General features: G+C 43.6%; 1 protein-coding gene across 1 annotated transcript in view; it reads left to right on the top strand.

Moving 5' to 3' along the window:
• MAPK8IP2 (mitogen-activated protein kinase 8 interacting protein 2) overlaps positions 1-2,818 on the top strand; it is a 119,833-nt gene extending 117,015 nt beyond the window's left edge. Inside the window, exon 12 of the mRNA XM_073579312.1 lies at positions 1,012-2,818. Within this exon, the coding sequence (XP_073435413.1) occupies positions 1,012-1,084 (73 nt within the window). The 3' untranslated portion in view covers positions 1,085-2,818. The remainder of the gene's footprint in view (positions 1-1,011) is intronic.
• The last annotated feature ends 14,729 nt before the right edge of the window (positions 2,819-17,547 follow it).

Here is a 17,547-nt window from a genome sequence, read left to right as displayed (position 1 = left end):
TAAGCATACAAATCCCTGGTATAAGGGACAGGTGAATACAAGAGAGGTGTTAACTACCATATTTTCCGGACTATGACGTACCATAAATTTTCAGAAGGAAAATAGAGAAAAAAATGAATGGGTCAAATGGGGTTCCGTCTTACAGTCTGAATTCAGCTTACCAGCGGTAAGGGGGTTGGGATCGACGGCGCTGGTGGAGCGGTGTCACAGGAGGTGTTCGGTGGTCTAGTGATGATCTGACGCCCAACCCAGGATGATGCGGCAGGTTCAGCCGTGCTCTTTGGTGCGGGGTTCTGCCATTTTGTGAAAGCCCGTAGCCCTCACATATCCATTGCTGCAATGCAGTGGCCTCCGGGAAAATGGCCGCCAGATTGAGATCTCGGCATTGTGCGGGGGCTCCAAGCTTTCTGAAAATGTTGGCGGAGCCCCCGCACGACCGAGCACTGCCGAACCTGCCGCACCAGCCTGGGATGGGAGTCAGATTATCGCTCTTCAGCACCTGACCAATGAACACCCCCTCTTCCCATTCCAGGGCCAGCAGTCACCCAGTGGAGTCGGGGTCCATTTTGGTGGAGTTGGTATAAAATGGACCGACTCCTAAAATATGTAATAAATTGGGAACAGTAGTACAATGCAGGATGTGCTGTAAACATTTTCATAAGAATTTGGGAAAGATATGAAGTGTCCTATAAATGTCTGCTCTGTTCCTGATCTAAGGATCTCGGCTTTTAGTGGAGATGAATCTGTGCTGCACTTTATGCACATGCTCAGTAGTGAGGCAGTGATGTGGGGTCGGAGTTGGAGGTTTGGCTTACAGACTCCACAGTCCTGGTTCCCTCTTCGAGACAGACATGCAAAACTCTTGTCTTAATGAATCGGGGCCTTAATGTCTTTACATCCTCAGGTGTGGGGTGGAAGGTAGCTGGATATAAGAGCCTTTTCGTATTGTATGCCGTAGCTTGAGCGGTGCATAATCCAATGACTTTTTTCTTCTCTTCTTTTTTTTTCTAGACGGGCTTTCTCGGAATTCTATCAGGAACACGTGGAATTCAGTTGTCCCACAGAAGACATTTACTTGGAGTAACTTGGGGGTTGTAGATATTAAAATGGGAATTGGTGGGGTGGGGGAGGGGGTTCTGGGAATATAAATATATATACAAAATTAATGTCACCATCATTCAGCCAGGACACAAGAAGCAGTGCGCCTGCATGAACCCTGCCATCCTCCACCACAATTCTTTAGTAGGAGTAATATAATTTCTAGCATACAGATTATACATTAGCCCTTTCCTACAATCAGACAGCAGTTACTCTCCTTTAGGCCTTCTCTCTATCTCCTGAATTCAACCCCTTTCCATCATCCATCTTTAGAGCACCTTGAATTAATCCCGGCTCCTATTTGTAGAGCATTTTGGAGTAGCCCCTTCCTTGCTTCTGACTGCAGAGCATGTTGGGTTAACGGTTATCCTGCAGAATATTCCACCTTAACGCCTCACGTGGTAGACTGCAGTGCACAACACATGCAGATGATTCCAGTTAACCATGCTTCCTGCTGCACATTTTATCATAAGGATCAGCTGATTTTCTGATCTTACTATCTGCCTAGCACGTCCCTGTAGATGATGTCTTCTTTACTGGTGGCCTCTCAGTCTCTCTGGTTCTGAGCAGGCCTGTCCCTTTTATTCATATATGATCTGACAAGCCTGCAGCTCCCGTGTCAAAATACTCTTCCTGCATTTCAGTGATGTACAGTTTTTGCTACGGTTTTGCCTACGACTGTAGTAGTCCTTTTGCTTTCGGTGACATGTACAAGTTCTTCGTTCACTTATATTTCCTCATAGCAGTGACCTGGAGGCCCCCATTGCATTGTCCATCTTACATAGTACCAGTTGGTAACTTTTTAATGTGGCAGGTTAAAACTGCTTACTCCGGCAACAGAAAATGGGAGGCAGCAAAATGTAAGGCCTTCGTATAACTTATTGCTGAGACTTGTCTGAATCTGTACTTTCTATGTTGCTGGTAGATATAATAAAGGTTTTAAAGCAATGTTTTCTGTTACAGTTTCCATTGAGATAATACAGTTGTGATTGACATATTGTGTAAATGCTGGTAGGGGTGAGGTCCTAGTTGTCACATCAGCAATCACTCGGAGAGACGATCTGCCGTTCATTTCACAGTCACCCCTAGTGTGAGATGAGCCGCTCATTACTCCTTTACCGGTCATAGTGTCTGCAAATCATTCTCCCTCCTAATATTATGCTTTATCATATTCATGCCACACCTGCAGAAAAAGGAATCGATAGCATATAGCATGACGTCTATGTAGAAAATAGGTAGAGACTAAACCATCACTTAACAACATGACGTCTCCTTGGAGGATGAGAACAACATCACAAGTCATATGAATATCATATAAACATTGTCCACAAGGATAGTGTATTGTTATGGAAGTGCTTTTATGTAAAGCATTCATATGCATCTTGTGTGTTATAGGGGACATTTCATTAGTAAAAACGAAGGTTGTATACAGGAATGAACTAAAACGATCTCAAAAGTCCAAATGCAGGTTTGTCAGATCCCATTAAGAGAAAATAGTAAATAGTAGCCAGCACTGGTCACGTCATGTTGCGAAATGAAACTTGTGCTATTATAAGTCCTCTGGTTGTTGGGTAGAAATCTTGTAAACCTGCTCCGTTCTACGAAAAAAGAACTTCGGACTACAAAAAGGACATTTGAAGAGATAACAGCATTTATCTTTTTCATGTCATACCTCATATTTTTTCCTTTCACCATTAAATAAAAAAAGGAGTTGCATCAATGCTGTGTGTGATTTGTGTTACTTAGTGAAGAGTGTGGTGGCGCAATTGTGTGGTGCTATCGCATCGGGAGGGCGGTAATGTCACAATGGGGGCAGACTTTGCAGCGTTGAGAATCTCTCCCCCCCAAGTGCTCACCCACCTATCCACTCTCTCTTTCCCCATGTGCTGACTTCTCCAGTCTGTGCTCTCTTCTTTGACCTGTCTATTCCATGTGCTATCCCCCTTGTCTGCTGTCTCTCTTTCCTGTGCTGTGTTCTCCCCTCATGTGCTGTCCCGTTTGTGCTGTCTCGCCCCTGTGCTCTGTCTTTCTCACCCCTGTGTCTGACCGTGTACAGAACATACCACAGCTCCTGGGCAGGGGAGGAAGCAAAATACAATACTGACATTACAGCAGGAGATTGCAGAGGATACATTTTGTGAGATAAAATATTGTTTAAAAACAGTCAGTGAAGTTTTTTTTTGTCGGGTGAGGGTGGGGGGGTAAGATGGGAGGGATTTTTGTGGGGTTCTATTGTGTTTATGTAATACACTATTTGGGAACTACCCTGTATGTGAGTACCTGTTTTTTCTCAGTTTTTGAAAATGTTTAATAAAAAATTACCTGATAAAAAAAAAAAGAAAAGTCAGTGAAATATTTTACCTCACAAAATGAATCCTCTGTGATCACCTGCTGTAATGTCAGTATTTTCTTTTGCTTCCTCCCCTGCCCAGGAGATGTGGTATGCTCCGTACACAGTCAGACACAGACAATTTTTAAAATGAACTTTTGTTCGTGGGAAAACCCCTTTAATGTGACCGGCTTCCTCTGCCTGTAGACACAGCACGCATCTGCTGCCTGGATCAGCTGAATGATTCACTGCGCCTGCGTGGAATTCGCGCAGGTGCAGTGCGACGGTGTTCCGCTGGTGGTACCATGCAAGAGGCTGTGTGAGTGTGTGAGTGTGAGTCTGAGAATGTGAGTGTGTGTGAATGTGAGTGTTTGTGACTGAGTGTGAATGTTTGAGTGTGACTGAATGTGAGAGAGTGAGTGTGAATGTGTGAGTGTGACTGAGAGTGTGAGAATGTGTGTAGTGCGTACGGCGTATAGAGTGTGTTTGTGTGTGTGTGGTGAGACGGTGTTCCGCTGGTACTGCGCAATAGGGTGGTACCAGCAGCAGTTTCCATATTGAGACACCCATCACTTGGGTGTCCCAATATGGCGGTCGGTGAACTTCCTCCGCTTGGAATTCTGGGACACTGTGACATCTGGACAGAACAGGAAATGAAAACTTTACAAGGCAATTATATAAATAGATGATATTCATGTGTGGTATCTATAGAATGCTTGAAAGATGTTTGGTAAGATGACGGGCCTGTGTCTCCAAAAGTTTCCTGGAGAAAAATATGACTGACAGCAGAAATATGGATTATAATTGGATTAGAATAAGATCTATCAACTGTCCCCTCATATCTCAGCTGAGAGAAAAGTGAGGGGACTCTTTATAACAGCTCATCTACTGAATATCAGGAGAAGCAATGAGAATTGAAGATCTATCCATCTTTCCTGTGGCATTCTCGTCCGCCATAGGCTCTCACGGATCCAATTCGTAAGAAGTATCTGTATTTCATTTATCTTTATCTTATCTTATACTGTTTTGCTTCTACAGTTGTGGCCAAAAGTATTGACAACCCTGCAATTCTGTCAGATAATTCTCAGTTTCTTTCTGAAAATGATTGCAAACACAAATTCTTTGGTATTATTATCTTCATTTAATTTGTCTTAAATGAAAAAACACAAAAAGAATTGTCCTAAAGCCAAATTGGATATAATTCCACACCAAACATAAAAAAAGAGGGTGGACAAAAGTATTGGCGCTGTTCGAAAAATTGTGATGCTTCTCTAATTTGTGTAATTAACAGCACCTGTAACTTACCTGTGGCACCTAACAGGTGTTGGCAATAACTAAATCACACTTGCAGCCAGTTGACATGGATTAAAGTTGACTCAACCTCTGTCCTGTGTCCTTGTGTGTACCACATTGAGCATGGAGAAAAGAAAGAAGACCAAAGAACTGTCTGAGGACTTGAGAAACCAAATTGTGAGGAAGCATGAGCAATCTCAAGGCTACAAGTCCATCTTCAAAGACCTGAATGTTCCTGTGTCTACCGTGCGCAGTGTCATCAAGAAGTTTAAAGCCCATGGCACCTGGCTAACCTCCCTAGATGTGGACGGAAAAGAAAAATTGACAAGAGATTTCAACGCAAGATTGTGCGGATGTTGGATAAAGAACCTCGACTAACATCCAAACAAGTTCAAGCTGCCCTGCAGTCCGAGGGTACAACAGTGTCAACCCGTACTATCCGTCGGCGTCTGAATGAAAAGGGACTGTATGGTAGGAGACCCAGGAAGACCCCACTTCTTACCCCGAGACATAAAAAAGCCAGGCTGGAGTTTGCCAAAACTTACCTGAAAAAGCCTAAAACATTTTGGAAGAATGTTCTCTGGTCAGATGAGACAAAAGTAGAGCTTTTTGGGAAAAGGCATCAACATAGAGTTTACAGGAGAAAAAAAGAGACATTCAAAGAAAAGAACACGGTCCCTACAGTCAAACATGGCGGAGGTTCCCTGATGTTTTGGGGTTGCTTTGCTTCCTCTGGCACTGGACTGCTTGACCGTGTGCATGGCATTATGAAGTCTGAAGACTACCAACAAATTTTGCAGCATAATGTAGGGCCCAGTGTGAGAAAGCTGGGTCTCCCTCAGAGGTCATGGGTCTTCCAGCAGGACAATGACCCAAAACACACTTCAAAAAGCACTAGAAAAAGGTTTGAGAGAAAGCACTGGAGACTTCTAAGGTGGCCAGCAATGAGTTCAGACCTGAATCCCATAGAACACCTGTGTAGAGATCTAAAAATAGCAGTTTGGAGAAGGCACCCTTCAAATATCAAGGACCTGGAGCAGTTTGCTAAAGAAGAATGGTCTAAAATTCCAGCAGAGCATTGTAAGAAACTCATTGATGGTTACCGGAAGCGGTTGGTCGCAGTTATTTTGGCTAAAGGTTGTGCAACTAAGTATTAGGCTGAGGGTGCCAATACGTTTGTCTGGCTCATTTTTGGAGTTTTGTGTGAAATGATCAATGTTTTGCTTTTTGCTTCATTCTCTTTTGTGATTTTTCATTTAAGACAAATTAAATGAAGATAATAATACCAAAGAATTTGTGTTTGCAATCATTTTCAGGAAGAAACTGAGTATTATCTGACAGAATTGCAGGGGTGTCAATACTTTTGGCCACAACTGTATGTATGTCTTTTTGTTTTTCACCATTTGTAACCTTTTTTTAAGTACTGTACTGTTTTTATATATTGAATCTAAAATTTAATAAGCTTCCTTGCTGCTCTAAACCTGCCCACAAACCATGAAGTGGGCAAAAATAGATTGGTTGTGCGACCTTGTGTATGATAGAGTGCAAGAAGAGTACCTATGAGGTAAATGGGAAAGCTGGGTGGTGTGTGTGCTAGTGTGTGACGTCTTGCTGGCCTATCAAAACGGTGAGTGGTGGCTGCAAAAAAGGTGGTGTGAATGTGAGAACTGGCTGTGGTGTGCACTTAGCTTATTGTCAGCCTATTGCGGTAGATGAGAGGACCAGTGAGTGTGGGAAGTTAAGTTCCCCGTTACAGTACCATCCAAGGCATGTTTGTCACAACCGTCTTGCTGTTCATGACAAATTGGTGGAAGTGGTACTGTTGTAAATGACAGGTGAGTAGAACTGTTACATAGTGAAGAGTCTGGTCGTGAAGAACTGTTACAGTATTTTTCGGACTATAAGACGCAGCGGGCCATAAGATGCACCCCAAATTTTCAGAAGGAAAATAGGGAAAAAAATAATGTGTCAAATGGGGGTCCGTCTTACAGTCCAAATTCAGCTTACCAGGGAAGGGATCCGGCACAGGTGGAGTGGTCACGGGTCATTCAGTGGTCCAGGCTGGTGTGGTGGTGGTGGCTCTGTGCTGGGGCACTGTGCTGGGGCAAGTGGGCTGTGCTGGGGCAGCTAGGCCACTGCTGGGGCAGGTGAGCTGTGCTGGGGCAGCTGGGCCACTGCTGGGGCAGGTGGGCTCTGTGGTGTGGTGGTGGTGGCGGCGGGCTTTGCTCTGGTGCAGGAGCGGCGGCTCTGATGCAGAAGCAGCGGCTCCGCCTGCATTTCCTCAAAGCCCCCGCACATCCGTTGCTGGCTGCTGCCATGTTGCGGTGGCCTCCGGGAGCATGGATGCCGAGAAGATGGCCGCCGGTCCGGGGACGGCGCATGCTCAGGTTCAGATCTCGTCCCGAGATCTCGGGAGATGAGATTCAAATCTTGGCAACGAGATTTCGTCCCGAGATCTCGCGACGAGATCTGAACCTGAGCATGCGCCGTGCCCGGACCGGTGGCCATCTTCCCGGCGTCCATGTTCCCGGAGGCCACCGCAACATTGCAGCAGCCAGCAAAGGATGTGTGGGGGCCTCCGGGCTTTGAGGAAATGCCGGCGGAGCTCCCCTCGGAGACCAAAGAGCCGCTGCACCGGAGCACAGACCGCCACCACCACACCATAGAGCCCCGCGGCACCAGCCATGGTCGCAAATGAGTATATTGCGACCATAAGACGCACCCCCCACTTTCCCCAAAAAATTTTGGGGGAAAAGTGCGTCTTATGGTCCGAAAAACACGGTACATAGTGAAGTGTGTGGTGGCACAGTATAATTGTTACATAGCGAAATGTGTGGTGGCGCAGTATAATTAATTGTTACATAGTAAAGTGTGTGGCGCAGTATAATTGTTAGATAGTGAAGTGTGTGGTGGCAAAGTAAAACTTACTTACAAAGGGAAGTGTGTTGTGTGGTGGTGCAATAGAACGGTTACTTACACACGAGGTTAAAATTGTTGGTACCCCTCGTGTAATGACAGAAAAACCCACAATGGTGACAGAAATTACTTGAATCTGACAAAAGTAATAAGGAAAAAAATCGATGAAAATGAACAAATGAAAGTCAGACATTGCTTTTCAACCATGCTTCCACAGAAATTTTTTTTTTTTTAAAAAAACCTCATGAAATAGGCCTGGACAGAAAATGATGGTACCCTAAAAATAATAAGAAAAAAAACAGCGAGTAGATCGCAGACTAAAATATAACCTTTAATCCATTAGGTTAAATCATGAATGGCACAGGATCTTGATGAAGACTGTTATGTCGAAACGCGTCATCTGTTTCTAAAGTGTTTTTCTACATGCCCGGCCATCCTGTGCCATTCATGTTTTAACCTAAAGGATTAAAGGTTATATTTTAATCTGTGATCTACTCCCTGTTTTTTTTTTTTCTCTTTTCCCAAATACATTTGCTCTATGGAACCGTGCTGAGTGCCAGCTGCTTAATGAAGACTTCACAGAAGGGTGAGCTGACTATAGTTCGATTTTTTTTTTTTTTTTTCCCCTGACAATAATGTGACAAAAGGGACATGTTAAATCAAGGTGTGTCCACTAATTAGCATCACAGGTGTCTACACTCTTGGAATCAGTGAGTGGGCCTGTATACAGGGCTACCGATAGTCATTGTGCTGTTTGATGACATGGTTTGTATCACACTCAACATGGACCAGAGGAAGCGAAGGAAAGAGTTTTCTCGGGATTAGAAAGAAAATTATAGACAAACATATTAGAGTTAAAAGTGATAAGACCATCTCCAAGCAGCTTGATGTTTCTGTGACTACAGTTGCACATATTATCCAGAAATTTAAGCTCCATGGGACTGTAGCAAACCTCCCTGGATGTGGGCGCAGGAGGAAAATTGATAATAAATCAAAGAGATGGATAATATGAATGGTAACAAAAGAACCCAGAAAAACTTCTAATCAGATTAAAGGTGAACTTCAAGCTCAAGGAACATCAGTGTCAGATCGCACCAGCTGTCGTAGTATGAGCCAAAATGAACTTCATGGGAGACGACCAAGGAGGACACCATTGTTGAAAAAAAATCATAAAAAAGCCAGACTGGATTTGCCAAACTACTTGTTGACAAGCCACAAAGCATCTGGGAGAATGTCCTATGGACAGATGAACAAAAATGGAACTTTTTGGCAAGGCACATCAGTGTAAGGACTTGGCCTGCATATCCGTTTCTCTGAAATCCTTGCCTTATGTCTGTCGCTCAGTTTCTGCTTTGCCCTTAGTTTAGTTCATTTTTGCCCTCATCCAAGATGGAGTCATGAGCCTCAACGGGGGCCATCTTATTTCCTGTGTTGATCTCTCTTGTTCCTGTCTGCTCTGTATATAAGGGTGCTCTGTATGATTACTCATTGCTTGAGTATACTTGTTCTTGGACTTGTTATCAAGCTGGAAGGACTGCTACCTAGCTCGTCTCTTCGTTACCTTGGGATACCCCGCCTGCCTGTGAATCTTGGTCTCATTGTAAAGACTTGTTTCTTCAGGATCAGCTCTGCACCCACCTCCACTTCAAGGACTATTTCCTGCTAGCAGGCCTGGCCTGCTCTCCAGGTCTCTGGATCTGGCAACTTGGACTTCATACGTCTCCACGGTCTGTATGTTTGCTCACTGCGTTATTATCTTCATCTGCTTTTACCCTGCTGTGTCTTATCTGTAAACCTGCTTGATTCTGATAAATACTACAGAACTGAAAACCTATGAGCTCAGGCCTCTTTTCTGATCCACGTCACTGACCTCCATTACACAGAGTATATAAAGTTATAACAGAATACTCAAGCCATCAAATATGGAGATCTCTTGGTCAGTTTCTATGGAGGTACGAATGAAGAAACTTTGCTCATTTGTTTCTGGACTTCATGGGGAGCTACAGGCTATTAAAACAAAGCTGGGGACCTTAGAATCGCAAACCAATCATAACGCGAGTGTGGCTGATACGTCTATTCAGACCTTAGCGTCTCGACTTTCAAATGTAGAGACTGCAGCTGTGGTTGCTGCCCCGGCTCCAATTCCAGCTCCGAGTCCGGGTTTTCCTAAACTCCCACCATTCAGGTTTGGTGGTGAAAGAGAGAAATTTCGGGGATTTTTTAATCAATGTCAGCTGTATTTCTCTGCACGTGCGGCCCAGTTTTTAACTGATCGAGATAAAGTATTGACTATGATTATGTTGCTAAAAAACAAAGCGTTAGCCTGGGCTAATCCATTAATTGAGACTAATGATGTATGCCTGAATTCTTTGAATGACTTTACTGCCGCAATGTCTCAAATGCTTGATAACCCCAACCGAAGTTTAACAGCAGAAACCGCATTACTGACACTTCGTCAAGGGAAGCGTCCGGTGGTGGAATATGCAATGGAGTTCTGGAGGTGGGTGCTGGATACGACATGGTGCGATTCTTCAAAGTATGCAGTGTTCAGGAGAGGTTTGTCTGCTTCAATTAAGGACGAACTGGCTCGAGGAGAATCACCTACTAATCTAGCTGACTTTATACATCATTGTATTCGGATTGACATTCGTCTTACTGAATGTCGACAGGAAAAATGGGCTGAGGCTAATCGTAATAACCTCATGTCTTTCCCTTCCTCCACCAGGGAGGCGTCGAGCAAGACTTTATCCCAGACAGAGTCTGAACCTATGATACACGTAAGGAACATCGTTTCAAGGAGAACTTGTGTTTCTATTGCGGAAAGTCGGGTCATTATATATCGGAGTGCCCTGGGAAAAATTGCAAGTCCGCAGCTGCAGTGACCGAACTTGACTTTTCAGATATTTCTTCGGTAGGTTCTCATTCACACAGTCAGGAAATAACGGCTGCAAATTTTGATTTCCCTGATGATTCATTGGAGGCCTCATCACCTGTGGATATCGCCTTACTTTCTGCAAGTTCTACCACAGCCAGGAGAGATTCGCTCTGTTGCATTTCTATCAAGATCTGGGTACATTCCCGCTGGATCACGTGCTCCGCCATGATAGACTCTGGAGCTTGCAGCAATCTCATGGACACTTCCTTTGCTGAGAAACATGGCATTCTTTCACGAAAGAGGGTCTCTCCGGTGTTTATGGAGACCGTGGATGGGTCTCCATTGATATCTGGGCCTGTGAAACTCGAAACAGTCCCACTAAAGATCCATATGGGGGCAGATCATTCAGAAAAAAATGTCTTTTTTACTGATTTCCTCTCCTAGTTTTCCTATTATTTTAGGTCTGCCTTGGTTACGGCTGCGTAATCCTACGATCAATTGGACAACAAAGGAGTTAAAATTTCCAAATGAATCAGCAGCGTCCAGAGAGCTGGCTCCAGTGAAAACAGCAGCCGCGGTCGACTCGACACTACCGGTAGAGTATCGGGATTTTAGTGATGTGTGTGACAAGAAAAATGCGGATAAATTACCGCCACATCGGCCATATGATTGTCCCGTGGAATTATTGCCTCGTGCCGCAATTCCATTCGGGAGTATTTATCCACTGTCTGGTCCGGAATTAAAAGCTCTTAAAGAGTATATTGACGAAAATTTAGCTAAAGGGTTTATACGACCATCTTCCTCCCCAGCGGGTGCCCCAATCTTCTTTGTCAAAAAGAAAGATGGTTCACTTCGTCCATGCCTTGACTACCGGGAGCTCAACAAAATCACAATCAGGAACTCTTACCCACTTCCACTAATTCCCGAGTTACTTGAGAGTTCGACGCGCCAAAATCTTCACTAAATTAGATCTTCGTGGAGCATACAATGTAGTACGGATTCGTCCTGGCGACGAGTGGAAAACTGCATTTCGATCACGTTATGGACATTTTGAGTACCTAGTTATGTCTTTTGCCCTCCGTAATGCACCAGCTACATTCCAGCACTTGGCAAATGATGTTCTCAGAGACATACTTGATATTTTTGTTGTGATTTACTTGGATGACATTTTAATTTTTTCCAGCAATATCGAGGATCATCAGCGACACGTGAAAATGGTTTTGGATCATCTACGGCAAAATCATTTATACATTAAACTGGAGAAATGTGAGTTTCACAAAACAGAAATTCAATTTTTGGGATATGTTATTTCTCCCCAGGGTCTCAGCATGGATGTAAGCAAGACGCAAGCCATTCAGGAGTGGCCAACTCCCAAATCAGTGAAGGAGGTACAGCGATTCATCGGATTCGCTAATTTCTACAGACGATTCATTAAAAATTTTTCAGCAATCGTTGCACCCATCACTCATTTAACCCGGAAGAAGACACCATTTGTCTGGTCACCTCAAGCTCAAACAGCATTTTCCACATTAAAGTCTAAATTTACGACAGCTCCCGTTCTTGTACATCCTGACCCAGAAAAAGCCTTCATAGTGGAAGTGGACGCCTCGGACTGCGGTAGGGGCCATACTCTCGCAAAGGACAGGTGAGAAAGATCTCTTGCATCCGTGTGCCTTTCTCTCTCAAAAGTTATCACCTGCCGAAAGGAATTACGACGTTTGCAACAAAGAACTGTTAGCCATTATAACCGCATTTAAAGAATGGAGACATCTGTTACAAGGAGCATCCCAACAGATTGTTATACTCACGGATCACCGGAATCTCGAATTTATGAGGTCAGCAAGATGTCTAAAACCCTGACAGGCTCGGTGGAATCTTTTCCTTAACCAGTTTGATTTTGTCATCTCGTATAGGCCGAGCTCTCGCAATGGAAAGGCTGATGCACTGTCCAGGATTCATTCAGATGAAGCAACTCCGGCTTCGCCTCCAAGGACCATTCTATCTGAGAAGAACTTTGTAAGTGTCCTACATAATCAAGATCTTTTAACGGAGATTAAGGAGGCTTATGCTGCAGATTCGCTTTTGGGGCTACCCCTCACCCAGGTAAATCTAACTTTCAAGAATGGACTTTGGTTTCAAGGACAGCGTTTGTATGTTCCAAAAACAGTAAAACTGAGTGTCTTAAAACTAATGCATGACTCAAAGTTTGCCGGCCATAGGGGAGTTCAGAAGACTCAGGAATTTCTGTCTCGTTTTTTTGGTGGCCAACCTTTCGGAAAGATGTGCTTCAGTATGTGTCGTCATGTGAGGTATGTGCCAGGTCAAAAGTTCCTCGCTCCTCACCGACAGGACTCTTGCAACCTCTGCCTGTTCCATCTCGTCCTTGGGGGTCTATTTCAATGGACTTTATTGTTGAGTTGCCTCTGTCACAAGGGAAAAACACAATTCTAGTAGTAGTTGACCGGCTGACTAAAGCTGCTCATTTCATTCCCTGTGCTGGTGTACCAACGGCTAAACAAACAGCAGATCTTGTTGTACAAAATGTTTTTCGTTTGCACGGAGCTCCGGATGAAGTAATATCGGATCGTGGGGTTCAATTTACCTCACGGTTTTGGCAAAGCTTCTGTGCTGCTCTGGACATCAAAGTAAAATTGTCATCTGCTTTTCATCCACAGTCTAACGGCCAAACTGAACGGACCAATCAGACCTTGGAACAATATCTGCGTTGCTATGTGTGCCACCTACAGGACGAATGGGTGAGTTTGCTTCCGTTGGCTGAATTCACATATAATAATTCTCAGAATGCTTCCACCAAATTGTCTCCATTCTTTGCCAACAAGGGATACCACCCCAGTATTCTTCCTCGACTTCCAATAGACATGTCTGTGCCTGCGGTAGCTGACCGCATTTCATCCTTGCAAGGCAATTTGGAAGTTCTTAAAGACACTTTAGGTTCAGCACAGGAAAGATACAAGAAGGCAGCAGACAAATTCCGTAAGCCAGCTCCAATGTACAAGCCGGCAGTGCCTAACCCTTTTCCCGGACGCACCTCTGCTCCTCCTGACCCAGTTCTCGTTGACGGGCAAGAGGAATTCATCGTGGAAAGGATCTTGGATTCACGGGTTCATAGGAGACGTCTCCAATACTTGGTAAAATGGCAAGGATATTCGGCTGAAGAGAATTCCTGGGAACCAGTGGAGAACGTCCATGCTCCTCACTTAATCAGACTGTTCCACAGCAGATATCCCAATAAGCCGGACTTAAGATTGTCCAGAGGACGTCTTTTAAGGGGAGAGTAATGTAAGGACTTGGCCTGCATATCCGTTTCTCTGAAATCCTTGCCTTATGTCTGTCGCTCAGTTTTTGCTTTGCCCTTAGTTTAGTTCATTTTTGCCCTCATCCAAGATGGAGTCACGAGCCTCAACGGGGGCCATCTTATTTCCTGTGTTGATCTCTCTTGTTCCTGTCTGCTCTGTATATAAGGGTGCTCTGTATGATTACTCATTGCTTGAGTATACTTGTTCTTGGACTTGTTATCAAGCTGGAAGGACTGCTACCTAGCTCGTCTCTTCGTTACCTTGGGTTACCCCGCCTGCCTGTGAATCTTGGTCTCATTGTAAAGACTTGTTTCTTCAGGATCAGCTCTGCACCCACCTCCACTTCAAGGACTGTTTCCTGCTAGCAGGCCTGGCCTGCTCTCCAGGTCTCTGGATCTGGCAACTTGGACTTCATACGTCTCCACGGTCTGTACGTTTGCTCACTGCGTTATTATCTTCATCTGCTTTTACCCTGCTGTGTCTTATCTGTAAACCTGCTTGATTCTGATAAATACTACAGAACTGAAAACCTATGAGCTCAGGCCTCTTTTCTGATCCACGTCACTGACCTCCATTACACAGAGTATATAAAGTTATAACAATCAGCTAACATGAAGAAAAGAACACTGTCCCTACGGTGAAACATGGAGGAGGCTCTGTTATGTTCTGGGGCTGCTTTGCTGCATCTGGCACAGGGTGTCTAGATTCTGTATAGGGTACAATTAAATCTCAAGACTATCAAGGGATTCTAGAGAGAAATGTGCTGCCCAGTGTCAGCTTGGTCTCAGTCGCAGGTTATGGGTCTTGCAACAGGATAATGACCCAAAACTCACAGCTAAAAACACCCAATAATGGCTAAGAGAAAAACATTGGACTATTCTGATGTGGCCTTCTATGAGCCCTGACCTAAATCCTATTGAACATCTTTGGAAAGAGCTGAAACATGCCGTCTGGAAAAGGCAACCTTCAAACACAAGACAACTGGAGCAGTTTATGCTTGAGGAGTGGGCCAAAATACCTGTCGAGATGTGCAGAAGTCTCATTGACAGTTACAGGAATCATTTGATTGCAGTGATTGCCTCAAAAGGTTGTGCAACAAAATATTAAGTTAATGGTACCATCATTTCTGTCCAGGCCTATTTCATGACTTTTTTTTTTTTTTTAATTCTGTGGAAGCATGGTTGAAAAGCAATGTCTGACTTTCATTTGTTCATTTTCATAGATTTTTACTTATTACTTTTGTCAGATTCAAGTTATTTCTGTCACCATTGTGGGTTTTTCTGTCATTAAACGAGGGGTACCAACAATTTTGACCACGTGTGTACATAGTGAAGTGTAAGGGTGCAATTGAACTACACAGTAATGGAATATGGCACTGCTTTAACCCCTTAACGACCAGAGGTATTTCTGTTTTTGCGCTTTCGTTTTTTGCTCACCTTCCCAGAGCCATAACTTTTTTATTTTTCGGTCAGAATGGCCATGTGAGGGCTTGTTTTTGCGGGACTAGTTATATTTTTGAATGACACCAATGGTTTTAACATATCTTGTACTGTAAAAAAATTTCAAGGGCGGTGCAATTGCAAAAAAAAGTGCAATTCCACAGTTGCTTTTTGTTTTTTTTACCCTGTTCACTAAATGCTAAAACTGATCTGCCATAATGATTCTCCAGGACGTTGTAAGTTCATAGACACCATGTTTAGGTTCTTTTTTATTTAAGTGGTGAAAAAACATTCCAAAGTTTAAAAAAAAAAAAGGGCCATTTTCCGATACACGCAGCATCTCCATTTCTCGGGATATGGGGCTGAGTGAGGGCTTATTTTTTGCGTGCCGAGCTAACGTTTTTAATGATACCATTTCGGTGCAGATAAGATCTTTTGATCGTCTGTTATTGCAATTTCACCCCTTACTGCCAGCTGACTGAATAGTACGTCAGCTGGCAGTATCCCCTGCTTTGAGGTGAGCTCCGGCAGTGAGCCCATCTCAAAGCCGCGACATGTCAGCTGTTTTAAACAGCTGACGTGCCCACAATAGGGGCGAGCAGAATCGCGATCCGACGGCGCCTATTAACTAGTTAAAACCCGCTTTCAAACGCTGACAGCGGGCATTTAACTAGAGCTTCTGGCGCGTGGCGGGAAATGCATAGCTGATCCTGTCACGTGATCGGGGATCAGCGATGCATTGCCATAACAACCTGAGGTCTCCTCGAGACCTCTATGGTTGTTGATGGCAGATTGCTATGCGCGCCACCCTGTGGCCGGTGCTCATGGCAATGCAGTAATTCAACTACATAGAGGTGATCTATGCATCACCTCTATGTAGCAGAGCAATTGCGTTATGGCAGCTTATAGCCTCCCATGGAGGCTATTGAAGCATTCCAAAAGTAAAAAAAAAAAAAAATTTTTAAAATTTAAAAAAAACTAAAGTTTAAATCAACCCCCTTTCGCCACAATCAAAATAAAATAAAAAAATCAGACCTACACATATTTGGTATCGCCACGTTCAGAATCGCCCCATCTATCAACATAAAAAAGGCTGAACCTGATCGCTAAACGGCGTAGCGAGAAAAAAATCAAAATGCCAGAATTGTGTTTTTTTTTGGTTGCCACGACATTGCATTAAAATGCAATAATTGGCGATCAAAAAAGTATCTGCACAAAAGTGGTATCATTAAAAACTTCAGCTCAGAAAAAAAAAAGCCCTCACCCAACCCGAGATCATGAAAAATGGACATGCTACGGGTCTCGGAAAATGGCGCAATTTTTTTAATTTATTTTTAGCAAATTTTGGAATTTTTTTTCACCACTTAGATAAGAGAACCTAGATATGTTTGGTGTCTATGAACTCGTAATGACCTGGAGAATCATAATGGAAGGTCAGTTTTAGCATTTAGTGAACCTAGCAAAAAAAGTCAAACAAAAAACAAGTATGGGACTGCATTTTTTTGCAATTTCACCGCAATTGGAATTTTTTTCCGTTTTTGAGTACCCTACATGGTAAAACCAATGGTTTCATTCAAAAGTACAACTCGTCCCGCAAAAAATAAGCCCTCACACGGCCATATTGACGGAAAAATTAAAAAGTTATGGCTCTGGGAAGAAGGGGAGTGGAAAACGAAAAAAGCTCAGGTCATGAAGGGGTTAATGCAATGTTGCAGCGATAAAAAAAAACGTAATGCTGGCGTTTTGACTTTTTTATTATGCCATTTACCGATTGGGTTAATTCTTTTTTTATATTGATAGACTGGGCAATTTGAAATGTGGCGATACCAAATATGTGTATATTTGATTTTTTAAAAAATGTTTTATTTTGAATGGGGCAAAATGGGGGATGATTTGAAATTTTCTGTTTTGTTTTATTTTTAAAAACTTATTTTTACTTTTTGCATGCTTCAATAGTCTCCATGGGAGACTAGAATCTGCAATACTTTGATCTGCTTTGCTACACACAGGCGATGATCAGATCGCCTGTGTGTAGCAGAAATGCTCACTTGCTGAGTGCCGACCATCTGGCAATGACAACCATAGAGGTCTGCTGGAGACCTCTGGTTGTCATGCTGACCAATCGGTGACCTGCGATCATGTGATGGTGACCGATGGGTACTATTTCCAATGTGCTTCCAGTAAGTGCAAGTTAAATGCCACTGTCAGAAATGACAGGCATTTAAATAGTTAACAGCCGCGGGTGGATTGTAATTCCACCCACAGCTGTTGCGGGCACAC

The sequence above is a fragment of the Dendrobates tinctorius genome, unplaced genomic scaffold (assembly GCF_039654945.1).
Source record: "Dendrobates tinctorius isolate UK_male_01 unplaced genomic scaffold, ASM3965494v1 ptg000062l, whole genome shotgun sequence".
Classification (NCBI taxonomy): domain Eukaryota; kingdom Metazoa; phylum Chordata; class Amphibia; order Anura; family Dendrobatidae; genus Dendrobates; species Dendrobates tinctorius.
The sequence above is the reverse complement of the archived record's forward strand: the minus strand, read 5'-3'. Positions and strand labels throughout refer to the sequence as shown.